This window comes from Protopterus annectens, chromosome 8.part0 (genome assembly GCF_019279795.1).
Source record: "Protopterus annectens isolate FY-2018-M chromosome 8.part0, PAN1.0, whole genome shotgun sequence".
NCBI lineage: Eukaryota > Metazoa > Chordata > Ceratodontiformes > Protopteridae > Protopterus > Protopterus annectens.
The window spans coordinates 1,353,587,118-1,353,610,274 of NC_056741.1; the positions used below are offsets into that span (position 1 = coordinate 1,353,587,118).

The following is a 23,157-nucleotide window of genomic DNA, read 5'->3' on the forward strand; positions in this document are numbered from 1 at the left end:
AACTGCTGTTATTGAGCTTAAGAACATTTTGGGAGAATTAATCTGCTTTCAGCAGGGAATATTACTTATAGGTGGGGAGTGGAATTTGATTTGCAGCAGTGAGGATGTATCTCTGGGAGCTAGAAGGAAAAATGCAACAGAAGAGGGGAGATTTCTGAAGACATTCATTAAAACATTTGCTATGGAAGATGTGAATTCAGTAGTAGGAACTCAGAAAGAATTTACATATTATTTCCCAAAGTACAGTAGCTGGGCTAGTCTAGCTAGAAATTACATTTCACACAAACTTGTGCATTTAATTGAAGGCAGTGACACACATCCAGTAACTATTTCAGATCATATACCAATAACAGCTAAGATAAAAATGCAGGATACTGAAGTAAAAATGAGACACTGGCACTTCTCCACCTACCTGGTAAAAAGAGAGGAATCTAATGGATGAGCAGTAGAAATTATTTGAGATTTATTAGAGAAGATAGAAATTTCTTCAGATGTTATAGCTAGTAAGTGGGATAAAATGATGGTGGAGTTTAAAAATAGGGTAGAAATAAATGAAAAAAGAGATTTGGTTAAGAAGTAGCAGGAATTATTTAGAGGGCAAGGGGAATATGCAGAACATTAAGAGGTGCAACTCTTGAGTGATAAGTAGAAAATAAAGGTTTATCCAGATGATATGCATGAGTTTAGAAAGACTGCTGTTAAGCAACTGTTTTGATGATAACTCCATTGCACAAAAAACTTTTAGCACGATGACTTAGGCAACAGAAAATAGAAAGGTTTGTTGTCAAACTTTGGGAGCTTATACAAGAACAATAACCAGATGTCCTGTAGAGGTATTAGAGAAGCTTCAAAAAAATTAAGAACATTTTGTATAAAGCAGACAAATGTGGAAATCAAGAAAGAGCACAAATGGAAATATTAATGGAAGGCTTAGTATGCCAAGGTTAGATGTAGATGAGTGTCAGTAATTACCAGTTAAGATAGGAGGCGATAAGGTAAAAAAAGATGACATACAATCAATCTGCAGGAAAGTCTCCAGGAATAGATTGTATTCCTGTGGAAGTTTGGAAGCTAGGAGTAAAGAAGGTGATAAAGATCCAGAAAGTTTTCTTTAACAATATTTTAAAAGGAGGGGAAGCACCACTATCCTGGAAGAAATCTGTGGCGGCTGTAATACGTAAAGATAGTAAAAACCTGTCAGACCCAGCTTTCATATAGGCCCATTTCAGTTTTAAACCATAAAGTGTTTGCGTCTGTAATAGGTAACAGAATGTTAAAAATGTTGTGAGGTATGCTAGGTATGGATCAGTGTGATTTTTTTTGAGAGGGGCATTTGACAACATTAATAGAACAGTGATGATCCAGATGGAAGCAGAATGTAAGAAAATTCCAGTGTTGTTGATGGGTCTTGATGCAGTGAAGGTATTTGAGTAAGCTGGGACTTTGAGTAGTGAAACTGAAGCATTTGCATTCCCTGATACAATGAGATTAATTAAGAGGCTATATGAGAGATCTGAAGCAAAAATTGAAGTGCGGGGGGGTTGCTTTCTGACAAGCTGTGTCTGAACAGAGGAACCAGACAGGGGTGTCCTCTTTCTTTCCCATTATTATTTGCTTTATATTTAATGCCACTGGAAAAGAAAATAAGGGACTCAGAAATTCAAGGATGTAAATGTTATTGTAATCAAGAAAAGTTGGCTTTATGTGCAAACAATATTATTTTTGTACCTGATAAAAGCAGAAAACAACATTTCAGTGTTATGGAACATTTTGAGTCAATATTACGTTTTTCCAGGTTATAAAATTAATGAAGATAATAAAATGTTATAACTGTAAACTATGTACCCATGTATGAACTGGTCAAGTAGTACCCACTTTTATGGTAACACAAAGTGCTTAGAAGTGTGGATTGAAAAGGATTTTGTATGTCAGCTAAGGATATCTGGGAAGGGAGTAAACAAAAGATAATGCACAACTGAGAAACTGGCTCTTGTTTATAGATATAGTTAGCAAGATACAAGCAGTAAAAATGTTTTAATCCCTTTAGTTTTATATACATGTCAAGCACAGTTTTATTAACTAGAGGAGAAATTGTGGGCAACAAGAATTGAGGGAATTTATCTGAGAGAGGAAGGAGCAAGGATCAAGTGGGATAAGTTGATCTTTCCAACAGAACAAGGTGGTTTAGGATTAACTGATTTGAAGGGATATTTTAGAGCTACACAGTTAAGCCTCATATACTCAACACAAGGAGAAAGCTATAATTCAAAGTGGAAAAGGATGATGAAATGGGGAAATTCAAGAAATAAGGGGAGAGTGAGATTCTGGATGCAGATCCTTATAGAGAATAACAACAGCCATACATAATATTATATTCATGAAGCAGCATAAAGTATTCTAAGATATGGATGATTGCAATTAGGGGTACAGAAAATAGGCAAGAGGGGGCTGGAATTTATTGGAGAAAACTGGTAAAGGAACCAAGCTATTGGGAGAAAATAATTAGAGAGGAAGAGGTTGGGAAGAGGCCAAGAAGACATTTGGACTGCAGACTAGAAACTGCCTTCCCTGTCAGGAATTGATATCAGAGTATAGATAAAGAGAAAGGGATGGGGAAACCTAAGTGAAAGACCTGCTTCTGGTAGAGTTTTTAGTTTAATCTAGAACAGAAGCTGCTGTTAAAAAGGAGATAATTATTAGGGCAAATAATATATTGCACAATAACTGTAGGAATCAATCAGATGAGGTTAGAAAATATTGGGAAGGGACAAATGGATAAGCAGTTCACAAGGAAACAATGGAAAGACTTGTGTATGGCTCCCAAGATTTAGGACTTTTGCTTGTAAGTGTTTGCATAGGTATTTTTTTTTTACTCCAAGCAGACTCCAAAGAATTTTTCCTCAGGAACATGGCAAATGCTGGAAGTGTGTTGGGGAAGAAAGAGGTAACTGGGAAATCTATGTTTTGGGAGTATAATTAGTTGGCAGACTTCAAAAATTCCCTGCAGAGTGCTCTGTCAGAAATATTGGGTGAACAAATAGATGTAACTAAGGAAATTATTTCTTTAAACTGGGATACATAGTTTGAATTGCCCTGACTGGCCTTGGAAGTTAAATTCTGGTGGCTGCCAAAAACAGTTACTAGAAAATGGAAATCAAAGTCTAAACTATCCATATTTGAAGTATTGAGTATTGTAATAAAGATAAAAGAACTGGAAGTGGGATCGTTAGAAAAGGGTAGGAGCAAATTACATAGAAAAAACTCTGTACATCTGCTTAAAAAATAAGGAAGGGAAGGTAATTTTGAGATGAAAGTACCTCAAAATGAAGCACTCTTCAGACACAAAAATTATACAACGGAATATTAAAGCAGCTTGATGTGAAGTTGTTCAATCTCACCTTCATTCTTACTGATGAGTTCTGAGCCAATCCTCAGCTCTGACTGAGCCAAAATGCAAAAGCTTGAGGTTTTCAACCAGCTTGTGGCCTGTTCCCTATCCCATGATGCATTGGTGCTTCCCTCAGATCTCATTTGCTGCTGTAACAGATCGTATGTTTCACCAGCTCTGGCCAGTGAAAGTTAAGTATATTTCTTCTTATTACTAATCGTTATATTCCTTTCTGTTTGTTTAGGTAGTAGTAGTAGTAGTACGTTAGATTAGTTAGTTGGATAGCTAGAGGAGAATTATCTTCAGTGCTTGTGCACTCCTTTACTTTTAGAATTTCTCTTTGTTGTGTGGCCATTTTTATTAGGCCTAGTTTAAAACTCTCTCCCTATTAGTGTAGTTTGCATATATATGCATATTCATAGCTAACTCTTTCTCTGTGTGTTGCTTGTAGTTATAGGTACTGTTAAACCCATTTTTTTCCCAGGGCATCTGTATTTATATATCTTGGTGGTGTTTCTTGACTGCCTAGACTTATAGGCTAATTTTTTCCTTTAGTCTTTTTAAATTTTAGGGCTGAGTTGTCCTTAAAAAAGTTATTACCTGTTTAAATTAGAAGGCGTTATGACATCTTGTGTGTGTGTGTGTGTGTGTGTGTGTGTGTGTGTGTGTGTGTGTGCGCGCGCGCGCTATAGCTTTAGGTTCTGTGAAAGCCTGTACTTTTTAGGGCATCTAGATATATATATTGCTAGTGTTTCTGCTGTGTGGATTGTTATTTTTGTAGCATGTCCCAGCAAAAAAAAAACAAAGTCTGGATTTAAGAAGTGTCCTAAGTGTGGACAAAAGATGTCCATAACTGATGGACACTCTGAATGTGTTTATTGTTTAGGTGAGGTTCACCTGCAAGAGGACTGCTCTATATGCCATTCCTTTAGCAGTAGAGTGTTGCATGAAAGGAAGAGTAAGTTGATTGCTAGGGACCTAGTAAAATCTTCCTTTCAGTAATCACTGGACAAAGACAAAACCCCAGGACAAGATGTCTAAACCTTCAAAACGTTCTGGGTCAGAGCCAAAAAAAGGTTCATCGACTCCTAAACTAACAGACAAACCATCTACTTCGGCCCACAGGTATCAGAACTGACAGTTGTTGTTGGTAGGAGCCAGTCCCCAGTTTTGGAGCTGGTATCTTCTACCCTCAAGTCACCTATTCTCCAGTCAGTGGTATTATCTGTGGCCTCTTCTTAGTCCTCAAGGCTTTCAGACATGGATGTGTATCGTGTGGTGCAGAAACTTCTGCATACACTGGCCCTGGCCAAACTTTTGTCGGTGCTGACCATCGGGGCTTTGTAATCATCCAAAACCCTTCCTGCTTCTTCCATTCCTCCTCCTACAACCCAACTCGAGGTTTCAGAGCCAGAGTGTTTGGAGCTGATGATCATGGAACTGTCGGAACCGACACCTATTCCAGGCCTGTCAGTTCCGACAACTCAGACTTCCTTGATGCCAACCGTAGAGTCTAGGAGCCAACACTCGCCGGTCGGGTCCGGAGAGGCTACTCGAAATGACTTGCCTCTTGGGGCTTCGGCTCTGATGAGTTCGATGCCTGCCTCGGGCTCTGAGCCCACCACTTCGGTGCGGAGGGAGTCACCTGCTTCTTTGTATTCAGGGATTCCTTCTCATCAGAGCCGGGGGGGGGCTTTCAATGCCATTAGGAGAGTTTTGTCCCCTCAGTATCCACATCACCAGGACCAGTAACCTCCTCCCCTAAAGTGCCTATGTCTGCCTCTGCTTCACCGATCTCACAAAAGCGTAGATACCTAGAGCCTCAGGATGCCCCATTGGGTGAACCCTGCTCTTCCGACACCTCACCAGAAGCCCCCACTGATGAGGTTCCCAGGAAGAGGTTATGCAGGAAGAAGCATCTGGATTCCCCGCAGACACTGACTTAGATGAGTCAGAAGGTTCCCCACGGTCCCCCTCGGAGAGTATCTCCTTTGTAGATGGAAATTCTTAAACAGAGGGGTAGCTGGAAGTCTGTTAACCCTACTGATGATGAGTCAGTCCTCCTGAAGGCTTTAGGATCTCAGTCCTTCATCACTTGCACTTGGGTGTCTCCGCCTTTTGATGAGCTGACGGAACTGGTCTTTCAAAAGGCATGTGAGTCCCCGGATACCATGGAACCTGTCCCTCGGAAGCCTAATAAATTTATAACTTCTCCCCAAGACAAGGCCTTTCTAACCAAAGGAGTACCTGTTGATGCCATGGTGATGGCGGCAGCCACCAAGAAGGAGTTGTTGGAAATGTCTGCGTTTGTCCATCCTCCTAATAAGGATTCTAGGATCATGGGCAGATATGGAAAGTGTATGTTTAGTTCAGCGGTCTTTGCTCTCCGATTGCTAAACTATCTCACACATTTTACTAGACTACAAAGAGATCTCCTAAAAGAACTGGGAGATGCTCTACAGGGTTCAGTAGCTGCGGAGGTATCGGATAAAGTAACTTCCCAGTTTGCTACCCTCAATTCCCTTGCAAACTCTTCCATGTGTCTGGTCTTGTACGCAGCTGATAGAATGAGCAGGACAGCGGGTACAGGAATTGCTCTTAGGAGACATTCCTGGATGCGCTTATGTTCCTTTGCGGAGCCCTTTAAGTTATCCTTTGTTAACACCCCTTTTGATGGCTCGTCCCTTTTTGGACCCAAAGTGAAGGAAATGCTTACAAGGAGTGAGCAGGATGGAAAGACTCTGTCTGCAGTCGGAGTCTGGTATTTCCACCCCTACCAGACCTAACTCCAAAGGTAGGAAGGGTGGGAAGATGTGGTTCCGTAAAACTCAAGGGGCTTTCAAGGACATTCGTGGTGAATCCCCCTCTAGAGGCAGAGGAGGGGGTAATAATGGCAGATGCCATCCACGTGGCAGAGGAGATCTGCAGAATCAGGGTGACGGACATCAGTTCTATGGAAAGACCTATCAGCGCTCCTGAAAGGAGGCCCACCAGCTGGCCATCTCTGGAGGCAGTTGGGGGATGCTTATCTTTGTACCCAGACACCTGGCAAAAAATAAAAGATCTCTGGGTACAAAGCATCATATCCAGAGGATACTCCATTCCCTTTGCCTCCCCACCCCCTCTGGTAAGGAAAATCCTGGACATTCCACCCAGTCATAGGGTCAAGCAACCATAGAGATTCAAAGGTTGCTAGAAAAAGAGTCATCCAACCAGTCGCGGCAGACCAGAGAGGATCCCGAACTTACTCAAGGTTCATTTTAGTTCCATAGAGATTCAAAGGTTGCTAGAAAAAGTCATCCAACCAGTCGCGGCAGACCAGAGAGGATCCCGAACTTACTCAAGGTTCATTTTAGTTCCAAAGAAAACGGGGAACTGGAGACCCATTTTAGATCTCAGCAGACTAAACAAATCTGTCAAAAAGACAAAGTTCCAGATGGTCATGCTACAGTCAGTACTCCCCTTTCTTGGAAAAGACAATTAGATGCGCTCGATAGATCTCCAGGATGCGTGCTACCACATCAAAATGGCCAGACCATCCAGAGATCATCTGTGCTTTCGGCTGGGAGCCAATCACTGCCAGTTTCGAACGCTGCACTTTGGTCTCACTACAGCCCCCAGAGTGTTCACCAAATGCATGGCAGTAGTCACGGCTCACCTGAGACGTTTAGGATTCCAGGTGTTTCCATACCTAGACGACTGGCTCCTCACTGCCACCACCAGGCATCAACTCATACAAGCAAGGGACACAACCTTAAACCTCTGCAGTCAGTTAGGTATTACCATAAATTCAGAAAAATCTGCCATGTCGCCATCCAAACATACCGTTTTTATGGGTGCAGCTATAGATACCATTTCCATGACCATAAAACTTCCACCAGAAAGAGTTTGTATTCTACGAAAACAAGTCCTGAATTTTCTATCAAAAGAAAAAGCCCCAGCTTCAATGGTGCTCAAATTATTGGGAACAATGGCGGCAGCAATCATTGCAGTTCCTTTAGGTCGAATGCATATACATATACTGCAGTGGCTTCTGTTCACTCAATGGTCAAGAACTTCCAATGTCACATCAAATTGTGATAACGAACTCATGCAAGAATGACCTTCGCTGGTGGCTGACATCTCAACAAGTAACAATAGGTCACCCCTTTGCTCTACCCATTCCCATTGTGACCACGGACGCCTCTCTGATAGGGTGGGGGGAGCATTATCAGGGAAGAACAGCCCAAAGCATGTGGAAGGAACACGAGGCTCTCCTGCATGTCAGTGTCCTAGAGATGAGAGTGGTACTTCTAGCATTGTAGTCCTTTCAAGACTCCCTTCCTGTAGGGACTATTGCAGTTCAGACGGACAACATGTCAGTAGTGTGGTACATAAACAAGGAGGAACCAGATCTTACTCCCTATGTCAAGAGGCCCTGAGAGTATAGCAGTGGGCAACTTCCACCCAGCACTTTCTGGTAGCAACCCACATTCCTGGGAAGTCCAATGTGATAGCAGACAAACTGAGCAGAGCAATTCTATTGCCTCATGAGTGGTCCCTGAAACAAGAAGTGGCGGAAAGGATATTCTACAGATAGGGCCAGCCTTGCTGTGACCTCTTTGCGACTCCAACGAACATGAAATCCAGCAGCTATTTTTCCCTAATCCCCCCTATGGGAGATTCCCCAAGGGACACGCTTGTATACAGTTGGCCCCCGGGTCTCCTTTATGCATTTCCACTCTTTCCACTGATACCCAAAGATTTACAGAAAGCAAAGACTCTGGGAAGAACCATCATTCTAATAGCCCCTTGCTGGCCTCATCAGATTTGGTTCTCCTTTCTTCAGCCTCATCTGTTGGAAGAGCCTTGGATCCTGGACCCAGTTCCTGATCTTCTGATTCATTCATCAGGGGCTCTTCATCGTGCCCTTCATGCCCTCAAATTGACAGCTTGGTTGCTCCAATTCCAAGAATAGCCAGGTTTCAGAACCTCTCAGCTGCAACTTAGCACATTTTAACATCCTCTCATAAACCATCTACCAGGAAGTGATACCTTAGTAAATGGAAAAGATTTTCAATATGGGCATGTCACAACAATATTGACCCATATCTGGCTTCAATTTCTTCCATTTTAGAGTTTTTGACCAAACTTTTCAATGAAGGGGCAGCTGCAGCAACCATTAGGGTTCAATTGGCAGCAATTTCTAACTTTCATCTGGATGATCAGTGGTCTAGTATCATGTCTCACATGCTTTCTAAAGCATTTCTTAAGGGTATTGTTAATTTGAGACCCTCTCCCCATTAAATCCCCGGCTACATCATGGAATCTAAATTTTGTTCTTTCACGAATCATCCTACCTCCATTTGAGCTAGACTTAATCTTGTGACCTGAAATATCTATCATGAAAAAACATTTTTCTAGTAGCTATTACTTCTGCTTGGAGGGTTTCAGAGTTACAGGCCTTGTCCATAACCCCCCCCCCCATTTGATTTTTCATAATGGCAGAGCTTCACTTAGGATAAACCTGTGATTTTTACCTAAGGTTTGTTCAGAGACAAATCTCAACCAGACTATAGAATTACCTGTTTGTTTCCCAAAATATACTAATAAGTTGGAACATATGCTGCACAAGCTTGATGTCCACAGGCAGCTTCAAATCTATTTACACAGGACCAAGGACTTTAGAAAATCAGAACAACTCTTTGTTTCATTCTCAGAGTCAAAGAAAGGTGCTCCAGTGGTAAAAAACACCTTTGGTTATCAGATTGTATCTCCTTTACATATAGTTTTGCTCACACACCATTAAATCAAAAAGTAAAGGCCCAGTCAACTAGAGCAGTCCCCACATCTTTAGCCTTTCTGGCCAATCTAGCAGTAGATTCCATTTGTGCAGCTGCCACGTAGTCTAGGCCTCATACCTTCATCACTCATTACAAGGTGTATAGGGCCTCCAGGGTCAGGGCCTCCTTTTGTTCCACTGTCCTGAGGAATATACTCCCGTGAGCCACCCAGGAAAAATGGTGCTTGGGACACTAACCCATCAGTTAGAGTGAAGGCAAGATTGAACAACTTCACTTAAAGAAGTTATGTACTCACCATAGCGTTCCATGTGAGTTGTTCATCTCGCCTTCATTCTTATGTCCCCCCCTCTTAACCCCCTTCCATTTTTTTCTTGGGAACCACGAAGTTGGACAACTCATGGCGGTGTTGGTCTTTGTCTGGTTTATTCATGATATTACTATTACAAATTTTTATATACGTTATCCTTAGGTTAGTTGGCAGCAAACAAGATCTGAGGGAAGCACCAGTGCATCATGGGATAGGGAGTAGGCCATGAGCTGGTTGAAAACCTTGAGCTTTTGCATTTTGGCCGAGTCGGAGCTGAGGATCAGCTCTGAACCCATCAGTAAGAATGAAGCCAAGATGGACAACTCACGTGGAACATTTTTTCTTAGTGCCACACTAAAGACTATTTTTTTAAAGATGAAGAAAATTTACAGTTGTGACAGTCAGGTATTTGTATACAGACAGCATGATTATAAATTTTTTCACAGAGGTGTGATGCCCAGTTAATATGCCACCCAATTGTCACCAATAATGTGATGTCCCATACCATCCTGGGTCAGTAACTAAGGAACTTCAATCCTCTCTACTGACTCCAGTGTGAGACCGTCACTTTAACAGGAGTAATATTTCAAAATTTCCCCTAAGAGCACAACAGGAACACGCTCTATAATCTGGGACTGGACTGTATACTTCTGTCCACCCCAAATATAACTCCTTATTACACACTCCAGAGCAATGGGTCCCACTTTAAGACATCTGGTACATTCACACTTAAATAAATTGAATCTCACACATCCAGACACTTCTGGGAAAGCCTGACACAGATTTCCAGCTGTATCCCTTCCCCCAAATGATATTGTAAAATACTGCCACAAACCAGAACATCTACATGCCCTTTCAAAGGGGTGTCCAGTTATTAAAATTAAGTATTAAAACGAGTGGTAGCAAATGACCTAAAGCAGCCAGGCTATCAGAGTGACCCAGGAATTATCAAAGCAGGTATAAGCACTCTCACCTCACTGAAGAATACACTGACTGATTAGCCACACTGTAAGGTAATAAAAATATTCAATAATGAGCAAAATGATTAAAAATATAAAACAGTAATTTCAGTAAACAAAGAGAATTTAGTCACCAGGAAAATGAAATTACTACTGAAGGATAGAATTCCAACATTTAGAAAAACTCTGACTAATTTAGCTATAATTTCCTATCTAACTGAAGAACACTGTCCCTAATCTAAACTAAATATCACAACAGAGGAAAGGCAGGCTTTACAGTTCTTGATGAGTCATTTGGGTATCCACTGTTCATTACAACTGTGTACTCTGAACTGAACTGTGAACTCAGCTGAACACAACTGAACATTTACTATAACTGACTTCAATAGGCTCTTTTATATACTATGTTAACTGCCTCAACTCTTCCATTTCTTATTTTCATTTCACTGTTTAAAGTTCCTTCCTGTTTTTCAGTCACTGGAAGTAAACAGAGAGCAACTGGAAACATTCCGATGACATCATCTGCAGATCAGCTGACTCTGAGACAGTCTGCATTTAGAATCACCTTCACAAACATGCACAGTTAGACATGTAACAGAACACTGTTCAACTTTTAAAAACATCCTGTACAGAGTATTAATCAACATACAAGAACTTACTTACAATATCATAGCTAGTCATGCTGGCATATAATACAGAAGTTAATCTGAAATTATGTACAAAACTTCAGCCAGACATGCCAGCACGGGTGACAGTGTCTAATTTCTTCACAAGAGGTACTAGAGTTGACATAGATGTAAGGGGGATCTAGGAGTTAACGTAGAATGTTAGAATTTCATCTGTTTTGTAAAGTGGTGTGTGATAAAGTGCTGATGAGTTGCACTGAGGTCATAGTATGAGGAAAGACCAGAGGGTTTGGGGATTTTATTTACATATATAGAAGACAGTTTGAGCAATGTTAAGCATAGTGGAGCGTAATGTAGGGCCCATTAGATTGCAAGCAGAGTGGTTTGAGGAAGAATCGAAGAGAAAAGAGTGGCTAGATGATGGAATAGGTGTCCCTTGAGGGGAGGAAATCTGAATGCTGAGCATAGAAGAAACTTTTTTTTGTGGGGAAAGAATGTTGGATGCTGGAAATTACCTGTACAATGCGTTAGTGGATTGACACTGTAAGACTACAGACGCAGCACATATGGGTATGAAGTGTTGTTTCATAGTCATAGACAACCTTAAGAGATCACAGACTAGATAAGCCTCTTAACATTTCTTTTCCTTGGGCTGTTTCTGTTTGCCAGACAGAAACTCTGTAATCATTTGGTCCACAGTACTAAGCTTAAATGACTTATTGTTGTGGTTTAATCATGTGGATAATTATTTTAAATGAATTTTAAATTCATTTTTATAAATTTTGTAATTTTAATTATAAATGAACTAACAGTGAATATGGTGCACTTGATTAGTGAGTAGTTGTTTATTCAGTTTAAATGGAATTTGTCATAAGGATGTGCTGAAACCAAAGATGAGATGTGGTTGCATAAACTGAAACCTTGACCTTTTCACAGGGCAGCAAGTTATTGACGAACAAAGGAAACGATTAGCTGAGCTGAAGCAAAAAGCTGCAGCAGAGGCGCAATCCCAATGGGAGGCACTTCACAGCTGTCCATCACACCATGGATCTTCATACTCTCTGCCTGGGTCTGGACTACAGTTTGTGAGCCACTCCATTCTGCACCATCATCCTTCACCTCATGGAATGCAGCACAGCAATGATGCCTATGACACACTCAGCCTGGAAAGTTCAGACAGCCTGGAAACCAGTGTTTCTACTGGCAACAACTCTGCTTGCTCCCCAGATAATATGTCAAGGTAAGTTATTTAACTTTAGGTGACAACTAAACTCTGTCTAATGTTTTATAATGTGTACATCTGTGTATTGGTCTAATAACACCTTCAAGAAATAAGTGCAAATCTGTCACTGGGAACCTTCCTTGATGGGTCATATGATTAGGTTCATTCACCCCATTAAGCTACCTGCTAACTGCATAAGTGAGCCTAGCTACTGAGCTTATCAGTTCTTTTTTTGCCACTTGCACATTTTAGATATTGATCTTAACACATCACAGTGAAAAATCTGTGTGTTCAGTGATGAGATTTATGGCCTGTAAGTGTCCCTGTGGGCATCAGATTACTAGTAAGTACCACATTGGCATTCTCTTTACTGTCTTAGAGAAGAGCACAGTGTCAGACAGTGTTGTAAGTACTAGCATTTTTAACACTGCCATCTTGAGATGTTTTAGGAAAAACAGATGATGGATGGATGGATGGATGGATGGATCTTGAAATACTGAAGAGTGAATCTGCTCATAACTTGCTAATAGTTGGATGGCAGAGATTGAAATCTTCTTATGTGGTGGAGTTCTGCTTGGATCAAAGCTTGGAGGGTAGGCCAGAGCCTAGCCCTCATTGGAGTTAAATCAGTTGTTAAAATGGCCTTTTGAACTTGCACATGCTGAGCAAGTTAGGTCTAAAATATTTTGTCATTCTTCACTTCAGCAAAGGAAGCACAGTTGTATCTTCTGCCCTGTGAAGTGCATTCTGGGGTATTAACACCTTCCGTCCTGTAGTTACTCAACTGTAACTGGAAACTGCCTGGCATGGTGCTGGGGAGTAATTCCATCAAGTTAGTTGACCACTGATTTTGTGTATTTAGAACTGTTAGATTCCCTTCAGCAGGTCTCCCTCCAGGCCTAGAAGCCATGTGACTGAAAGCGTAGTTATTAGGAATATATTCGATGCCTGGTGAGAGCTTGAGTGACTGGTGCAAAATAACACCTTAGAGAATATGGATTCATGCCAGCATTGAGTCCATCACAAGACTCTTTTTCCCTTAGTGCCACCTTTCATGAGCAAGTTCCCTTGTGCCAATTTCATGTTGCCTGATACCCAGAGCATGATTGTAGCATGCTTACTACTTTTCTAGCCATTTTCAGACTCACTGCTTGAGCTGATGGTGGGGCAGGACAAGTCCCCCCCCTCAGGTTTATATGCATGGTCCTGTGGCTCAGAGGCCATTATCTTTGAGATGGACAAAGGAAATAAGGTTCCTCAGCTCACATTTGATGACTGCATCTTTGGGGAGACCTTCATGTTTATGAAGTCTTGTATGCCTGGGACTCAGGCACTCAGTTTTAACCACCTAAATGGGGGAAAATAAATAAGCCGTAGATCATCCCACCCATAGTGTCAGTTATTAGTACTACTGTTCTGTCAACCTTGTAAGTGCACTGACTTTCTTCTTCTGGCCCTAAGAAGGTGAACACCTTTTGCATGTCCCTAACTGATTTCTGTATTGTTTCTTCAGTCCATTCATAGGTGCCAGGTACCACAACATTTTGCTGTTCTTATGTCAGACATAGTCCAGTGCTAAGGGCAGAAGTTGAAGAAAAGGTATTCCTTTGTCACATTAGGGCTTGGTCCTTCCTACTGTATCAGGCCTTGGAAAAGCTTTTACAGACCTTCCTGAATTTGGGCTCATGGAACACCTGAATTAAGACTAACCCTCCAGCTTACCAATATGGGTTTCATATGGCTTGCTGTAAGTTTGTGTTGATGCATCATCTAGGACTGCAGGCTCAGTTATTTGTCTGCACAGAATGCCATGGATAAGACTGCTGTCCCTCAAGAATGAGCTTAGAAGCAGCATTCTAGGTACAAAGACCAAAGGAAGTGCTGTTTGTGCAGACATTTCAGGAACTCCTGGATACCCCCCGTAAGGAAGAAGCAGGCTATTATCACTGTGAAGGACCTTTATGATTCTGTTGTACCTCTATTCTGTCTACTCTGAAAAGAGGAAGAAATCACTTGGCCACTTGAGGAATGCTTTCAGTCATCACATGCTCTTGCTTTCTTTTGTCCTGGCTAAGTTGGCCAAGAAAACAGCTGTACTGGCCTAGCCACTGGAGGACAAACCACAGCAGCTTTAACTGTTGTCTTCATCTCTCCATGGTAAGGGAGTTTTCCTAATTTACCCGGTTTGGAGTGCCATCACCAAGAATCAGTGGTGGTTTCTAGATAAGGTCACATTGTGGTACATCTTGGATCTCTTCTTCCCCCTAGAACCTGACCAGGTGAAGAGGCATCCTTAGAAGAATGGTTTGAGTAGGCCCAGTCTCTGTCAAAAAAAAACCATAACATCTGCTTCTCGTGTGGATTAGAATTTTGGATTCTTCTGTCACCCTATCCTTGGTCAAAGAGTAACAGAAATTTTCATCCCTTTTTGAACCTCAATTACTTCAGCCAGTATGCTTGGTTGTAGATGGTGAGTCTCCGGAGTCTCATGACCTTGCATTGGCAGAGTACCCGGATGGTGTCACAAGACATTATGAATAATTTTTTTGGCATGTCATTGTTGAAGGTCCTTGTAGGGTGGGTTCTTCCAGGATGTTCAGTATAATCACTTCTGGTACAACATATTACCAGATGAATTTCCTTCAGTGCCCAGAGTACTTTCCAAAGGGTTTGCCATAGTGGCCAAAATATTGCAAGATAAGAACTTCCAAGCACCTTCCTCTTTGTGACTGACTGCAGGCCTTTCTGTTCAGGGACTCACTGGCAGTGTCCCTGCAGTAGCCATTCAAATGATTGCAGCCATGGGAAGGGTGGTGATAAACTGGAAAAGTCTTCTGTGACCCTGAATCCCTGAGGATTGCCTTTGTTTGCATAAAGCTTGACACACTTCAGTGCTAGCTGTTTCTGCCATTGAAGAAGATCCAGGAGGTCATGTATGGCCTTAGCATTCTGGGTTTGGATACAGTTTGTGGTCTGATTCAGACCATGCTGTTCATTCAGAGTTTGTAGCCACAGCCTTCATGGCACTTTTTCTGTGTCTCTGAATGTGAATGTAGCTGTGGATATTGATGTGTCAGCAGTGTACACATAGGCCATCTAATTTCACCAGATACTGCACTGGTAGAACATTCCCTTTCAGCCTATTGGAGGTCTTCCCATTCCTGCAGTCAAATACATTGCAGGTCTTCATGCTAGATGCTTTGCTGGTGGGGTGGGTGCTGACCTCAACTCCAGTATGGTTCAGGAAGTATGGTCATCCCCACTGGAGAAGGAGGCTTGACAGCAATCCTTTGAAGCTTTAGTTTCCCTTGATCCCCAAGTCCTTGGAAGCAAAGCTGCTTCCTAGACATCTCTTTCAGGTAGACATCCACTTAGTGATGTAGTATCTATATAAACAAGAAGGCATACATTCTTAAGTCTCTGCAAATAGGTAATGCTCATTTGTCTGTCAGTCAGTGGTTCCTATCCCAGAGGAAGTGAAGAAACTGGTGGACTTCTTGAGATGCTCTGCCAGGCCTGTACTGGTGCTGCAGATTCAGAAACTGTGCCTGGTCTTGATCCCTCAAAACGTTTGGTCATTTCTAAAAATCAATCTGTGTGTTACACTTAGGAGTATGTGGTCTTCATTTTTTTTTTTTTAATGTGTATGACGGGACAGAAGAGAGGTAATAAAAGATGCATTATCCATCCAGTGGTACAGGAAAGACCATTCTCACTGGTCCCTAACCTTATTGCAGAGTTCAGGAAAACAGAAACATAACTTATTCTTGTTTCCCCTTGGTGGCTAAGACAGGTGTGGTTTCTACCACTTGAGTATTGTACTCTTCCTGCAGTCCCACCAGAACTGAACTCATTACTCCGCACATGACTGTATGAGTGCCTTGTACAGTGAGAAGATGACAATATCACATCCCCAGTTAGCTTTCCTAGCTGAGCACTCCAGCAGCTGTTAGCAAAGTAAGAAGCTTTAGCTAGAATGGGAGGTCGGTATAATTGTTAAGGTGGTTACCTTATAGACACAAGGTACAGGGTTTGATTCTTACATGGGGTTAATTGTTAAGTTTAAAATGGCCCAAAAAGGGCAGTTAGCCTAGTATTTATCTATGAGCCTATTAATCTATGAACCTTTGTCTTTGTACATTCATAATGAAACCATACTGAGTCCATTTCTGGAAACTGTTGAGAAACAGGCATTAAACTGGCTATGGATATGCGGAAGACAAGCATTAAAATTAGTAAAGGGCTCAAGTGATATCCGGTTTGAAACTGACATGCCGTCAGGGGGTGGCTGTGATTGTTGAACTTATAAAATAGCTGTAACTGTGAGTTGAGTAAAAATTCCCAAAAATTTTTTAGCTAGGATATTGGCTGTTCCATTTGAGTCAGAGTGTGTAGTGTTATTGTGGACTGGCTCTGAACACTGTTTGGTGTTGGTTCTTAACTTCCTGACATAGTTAAAGATTTGCAGCCGTTTTTGGTTTTAGTGATGATTTAAAGTTCATAGTTAGCTTTGAGCTTCCTTATGGTTCCCTAAAGCTCTTTGTTAGTTTGCTTAAGTATGCTCTTAAGGTAGGTAGAATGAGATCTGTTGTAAGCATTAAGCGTTTTCTGTTTCTTTACCATATATTTATATGAGTATTCCATCACTGGGAGTTGTTTTTAAACCTCACATTGTATTTGTTGAAGATAGAGACTGCTTTATCAGTACAGCTATTTAAGTGGGAGTAGAAGTCAAAAGTATAACTAGCAGCTTTAGCAAAAGGCTTTTTCAGAGGAAGATTACAGCAGAATTTATTTAAGTCGTCAAGTGACCGAAGAAGGTTTGCTTTTGAGAGCTCCCTAAACACAGCTATTTACAGACGTTTCACCAGTTTTAAAAGAAAAGGTCACTAAATTATGATCTGATTTAACAATACAAAATGTTAAAAAACTTGTCCAAGAAGTGGCCATATATGTGAGGACTAGATCCAGGATGTTGTTGCACCTACTAAAATGGTTAATTATTTGTAAGAAAGAGAGCATTTATAATGCCAGTGAAGTGCTGGGCATGCTGACCATTGGCAGTGTAGATCAGCCAGTTTATTGATGGATATTTTAGTCCCCCACTAGAAAGGTCTTGGGTTTAATGGGAATTTCAGCTAATGTTAAGATATCCAAAAAAAAAATAGCAAACACCACTTTATTTGAAACTTCCTTTAACATCCAGTAAGCACTTTTGTCTTTCACAAGACTTCTTCAGCATGAATAAAGGAAATAAAAACACCACATTATATACATCAACAAGCAGAATAAATTCAAATTAAGTGGTGTTTGCTCATTTTTTTGTTGATATTTATTCAGTTTAATATTTTTTTCCATTTTTTTTATTTGATTTGTTGGATCGGAGTTAATTATGAGCAGTCAACCGAAAGCTAGTTTTATGGTTTTGCCATTGGGATTTATGTTACACGACACGCCAAATGGTTCTATGACTCGCAGTCAAGAGGGCAGTGTAAGAGTGCATAATAAGGCTGTTGGCAATTGGGGATTCAGGGCCATTGTTTAGAACAGAGATAAACGAGATTTTGACTGATTGCCTGGCCGCCCCGTTTAACCCTTTTGGCAATGCTGCTGGAATTAATGTTCAAAGGACTGACACCAATAAATCTGAGCCCTTAGTGCTATTAGAGAAAGACCTTCTAAAGTTAAAGCACCTTCAATGGGATATTGTGTGTTTTGAAAACATTGCAGCTGGGAGAGTGACAAAGAATTTGAGAATAAACAAGATGCCGATTGGTAATGATTTGCCAAGGAGCTCATTGATAGGTGGATTAAGCTCAATCAGAAGACTGGGATAGAGTATATGTCCATTCTGGTTGGTTACTATAAGTATAAGCTTCATAAGCTGAATGACTTGATCAAGATGAGTTATTTCTAGCTCAAAGAGGATACTACTACTGAAAACTTTGACACTAAATTTTGTCTTATTCAAGACAAACTTATTGAGGAGAATGAGGTTTTAAGAAAAAGAAAGCTGAAATACTTCAAAAAGGATCATTCTGATTATGAAGAGGGTTTGGTATATCCTAGAAATGAGCTGTCTGATTCAGCAGCAGCTAGTAACAATGAGCCAATCTACGGCAACCAGATGCTTCCTGATTGGTCCAAGGCAAACATGGAATTGAGAAGGTCATCTAGCTCAAGAAAGCATCTAGAGATTTAGTTTGTGGCAAGTCTACTGGCAGTGGTTTCCAAAGAAGGTATGAAAATGGCAGTAGTTCCTGTTTTTTTCAAGCAGCGAATGTTTGCCAGGACTATGGAATGGGAGATATGGGAGCAAGTGACAGCTGCTCCGAATGTCGAAAATCAAGGAATGAACAAACCGTACAGAAACAACAACCAGAAATGGAAAGGGAAGAACAGTGTATGGAAATAGAAGGTACTTGTAGTGACTGTGATTTTAAATAGTTAACCTCTCTCGAAATATACTGTCTAATAATGAAGTTTTAGTCTTAAAAAAGGGTTTGACATTTCTGCCTGTGGCACAAGCTGAGCTGTGTGAAGTTATTAATGATTTAAGAGAATATTAGTTGAATTTGAAATTTGTAAAGACAGTGATTTTAATAATGGCTTTTTTGCAAACTAAATGTATATAATCCACATCTAAGACCCGAATTAGATGCTTTTTAACTGTTATTGAAAGACAGCTTAGAGAATTAAGTAATAAGCCGAAAGCAAAATTTTTAAATTTGACTAAAGAAGAATATTTAGTTTTTAATTGTTTGAAGTGTGATGCTAATATTTTAATTGTAAAGTGGACAAAAGGAATGCCATTGTGGTCTTAGATAAAGACTTCTATATGAATAAGATGGAATGTATGCTGCAAGATGTTAAAGTACTATAAAAAGACCAGTTTTATGGATATTAAGAGATCTTATAATTTTATTGATTCAGTTATTAATGAATGGGTTTGTGAAGGAAGAACTGACAATAAGTTATTTATCTTTCTGTAGAGAGTCCCAAGATTAGTTGAATTTTTTGTTTGCCCAAAATACATAAGTCTTTAGATGATCCCCCTTTTCAGCTCATTGTGGCCAGCAGAGGGAGTAAAACTGAAGCCATGGCCACATTTGTAGACAAACAATTGAAGAAAATAGTAGTGAGAAGTGAATCATTTGTAACAGATACATTTGCTTTTAGAGACGCAGTTAAGAAGATTAGCATTTGTGATGCAGGTTATTTAGTGATTATGGACGTACAGTCACTATATACTATGATTCCCAGTGACATTTTGACTGAATATGTGAGGATTGAGTTATTATGCTCTGGCCTTTTTAGTGAAAATATGTGTTTGCTTATTATGGAAATGTTAGACATTATTTTGTCTTATAATTTTTTTTGAGTTTAATGGAACCTTCTTCCAACAAACAAATGGGGTGGTTGTGGGGGCAGATGTAGCCCCAAGTTATGCCAAATGTCTTTATGATAGGTTTGGAGAAGGAGTTCATTAGAAGTAGTAGGTTTTATGACTACATTTTATATTATGGTCATTTTATTGACAATCTTTCTATAATATGGAAAGGTAGTTTAAATGAGTTATTATTGTTTATTCAATATTCAAATTCTACCTGTGATTATTTGAAATTTTCTTTTATAGTTTAAAAATGTGTATTATTTAGATGTAGGAGGTTTTAAAGAGGGAAATAGATTAAAAACCAAGATTTACAAGAAAAAAGTACAAAATAATTCTTACTTAAATTTCGATAGCATGCATCCTATAACTATTAAAAATAATATTGTTAAAGGGCAGTTGAAAGGGATCTGTAGCCTAACAGATAGTGATGAATTTTTTTTAGGGACGAAGGGGGCATCTTTATGTTTGAAATTTATGGCCAGAGGTTATCCAGAAGAGATGGTTGCGTGAAATTTCCAAGAGGTTAAATAAGTTCTGAGAAAAGAGTAATAGTATTATTGGTAGTATTGAGAAAAAAATAAATCATAATAGTTATAAAATGGGCATGTTACTGCAATATTCTTTAGATGGCAAGCAAATTAAAGAAGTTATGGAGGAAAATCGGGAGATTTTAAGTAGTTTTCCCTGAAGTGAAGGAAGTTGTAGGAGAAGCCATGTTTTTATTAAGAGAGGAAGTCAAAAAAAGGGGTGTTTAAATGCTTTAGTTGCAAGTATTGTTGTTTAAAAATTGATACAGATAGTCTTATAATTAAAAATAAAAACATTTTTATTAATGGTTTTTAGGTTTTTACACATGCATATCCAAGTGTATAGGTATCACAAGGGATAAGAAACTAAGAGTAATGCTACTCAACGCCAGAAGTCTAAATCTCAAGATGCACGCACTCGAAACTCTCCTTAGCATGGAGAACATCGATATCTGTGCAGTAACAGAAACCTGGTTCAGGGCTCCCGAAAGCACCCCAGCACTACCAGGTTATACCTCATACCATGCTTTTCGGCCCCAAAACTTGGACCGAACCACAAAAGGAGGGGGAGTATCGATATTCATCAAAGATACCCACACCTCCAGGTTGGTGGCAAAGCACCAAGCATCAGAGACTATCCATGTGCAACTAACAGTGGGTAAAACTGCCTTCCAGTTTATAGCCTGCTACAGACCACCCTCCCAAACCCAGGAACCCCACTCGGCCTTCCTGAGAACACTGGAAAATATGAAGGTCTCTCCAAACACCATTATATTGGGCGACTTCAACTACCCAAACATAGACTGGGAGCATTACTCTAGCTCCAACACCCTAGCCCAAAGGTTCCTAGAATTTATAAACTCAAATGCTATGGAACAACTTGTTACCACTCCCACAAGAGGGGAAAACATACTGGACCTGATCATCACCAACATGGGGACTCTATGCTCCAGACCAAAAGTGTATCCCTCACTGGTAAGATCAGACCATAAACTAATCTCACTGGATATTCACATCCCGACCCCACCCCTGCCCAGAAAACCACAGTGAAAAACTTCTCTAAAGCAAATTTCACACTCCTCAAAACCGAGGTGGAATCCTTCAAAGCCCCCGGCCTGTGGAAAATACGGCCCAGACCGCAGAATCCTTTATAAACGGATTCTATGAACACCTTCAGGAATGCATGGATCATGCAATCCCAAATAAAACCAAGACACAATCCTCCAAAGGCAGACGTCCTGTCTGGTGGACCCCAGCCATAAACAAACTATACAATAGAAGGAGGAAGCTACTAAATGATAGAGCAAAATCCCAAAAAGGGAAGGCATCACTGATCAGTATTAGCAAAAAACTACGGGCACTCATAAAATTGTCTAAGGCCAGCTTCGAGAGAAAAATTGCACAGGACACTAAGGATAATCACAAGGCTTTCTGTAGTTATGTTAGGAACCTGGGTGGTAATTCCCAGATATGCTCAGAATTAGTCCAAAATACAAAAATACACTGAACCCACAGACATTGCCAACATCCTAGCTGACAGGTTCAGTGCAAACTTCACCCCCCCACCAAAAGGGCAAATATCTATCCCAGCAGAGTGCTGCCCCCCTGACATCTCAGATGCTCAGGTAAGAGCCCTCTCCAAAGCACAAAACACAGCATCAATGGGACCAGACGGTGTCCCGGGCTGCACCCTACATGAACTCCAAGAAGAGCTAAACCCAAACATAAACTACTGTTCAATCTCAGCCTTACTACAGGATATGTGCCCAAAGAGTGGCGTACAGCAACAGTGGTCCCTCTCCATAAAGGTGGTGCCTCAACGGATCCTGGAAACTATCGCCCCATAAGCCTGACTAGCTTGGTCTGCAAAGCTATGGAAAGGATCATCATGGACCTCATAAATAAAGATATTGGGGACCTACAGACACTGGATCCTACCCAGTTCGGCTTTGTTAAGGGCAGATCCTGCCTTTTAAACCTGGTTGATTTCTTTGAAACAATCACCAAGGCCATTGACGAGGGGAAGGTGGTCCACACAGCCTACCTGGACCTCGCAAAAGCCTTCGATACAATACCCCACTCGGGCATTATAGATAAGCTCACCAGCTTAAATATAAACCCCTATGTCACTAGATGGATTGCAAACTGGCTCAAGGACAGAACCCACATGGTTAGAATTGCTGGAGCCATGTCAGACTCCAAACCAGTTACAAGTGGTGTCCCACAAAGCTCAGTCCTGGGACCTCTGTTGTTCGGTATATATTTCTCGGAGGTACAGGCCAACACGGAAGGACTGTGGCTGACCAAGTTCGCAGATGACTGCAAACTGGGCACCATAATCGACTCTCCAGCCGACACAAGCATCCTCCAAAAGGGCCTCATAGAAACAGACAACTGGTGCCAGAGCCATGGCCTCAAGCTAAATGCTAAAAAGTGTATAGTCATCCCCTTGGCAAAACAAAGTGCCACAAATTACCACATAGGTGGTAATCCATTAAGTACAGAAGAAGTAATTAGGGACCTGGGGACCCAAGTTGATAGCACTCTCTCATTTGACAACCACGTGGCCAAAGTGGTTAGAAAAACATTTTATATAGCCCACCTAATCATGAAGGGATTCACATCTAGATCAGGGAGGTCATTGTGCCTCTTTACTCATCCCTCATCAGGCCCATAATTGAGTACAATGCCCCTTTGGGATGTACCTTACCAGACACCTGCAGCAACTGGAAAGACCCCAAACGTACCTCACCAAGAGGATCAAAGGGCTCAAACAGATGCCATATGCTGCCCGGTTAAAGAAACTCCAGCTCTACTCAGTGGCATACCACCTGTTCAGAGGCGATCTGTGCCTGATGTATAAAGCCATGTCCAACCCCGAATTAATGGACATGCTGCACCTCAGAAAATCCAAATCCCATCGAGCTACGCGCTCGAGAGACTTGAACCTCA

General features: G+C 40.9%; 1 protein-coding gene across 8 annotated transcripts in view; it reads left to right on the forward strand.

The window, feature by feature from the left end:
• Positions 1 to 23,157, forward strand: part of PHLDB1 (pleckstrin homology like domain family B member 1) — a 2,201,164-nt gene that overhangs the window by 1,833,309 nt on the left and 344,698 nt on the right. For all 8 annotated transcript variants that reach the window (XM_044080920.1, XM_044080921.1, XM_044080924.1 and 5 more), the window contains one exon: positions 12,000 to 12,303. In XM_044080920.1, the coding sequence (XP_043936855.1) occupies positions 12,000 to 12,303 (304 nt within the window). The remainder of the gene's footprint in view (positions 1 to 11,999; positions 12,304 to 23,157) is intronic.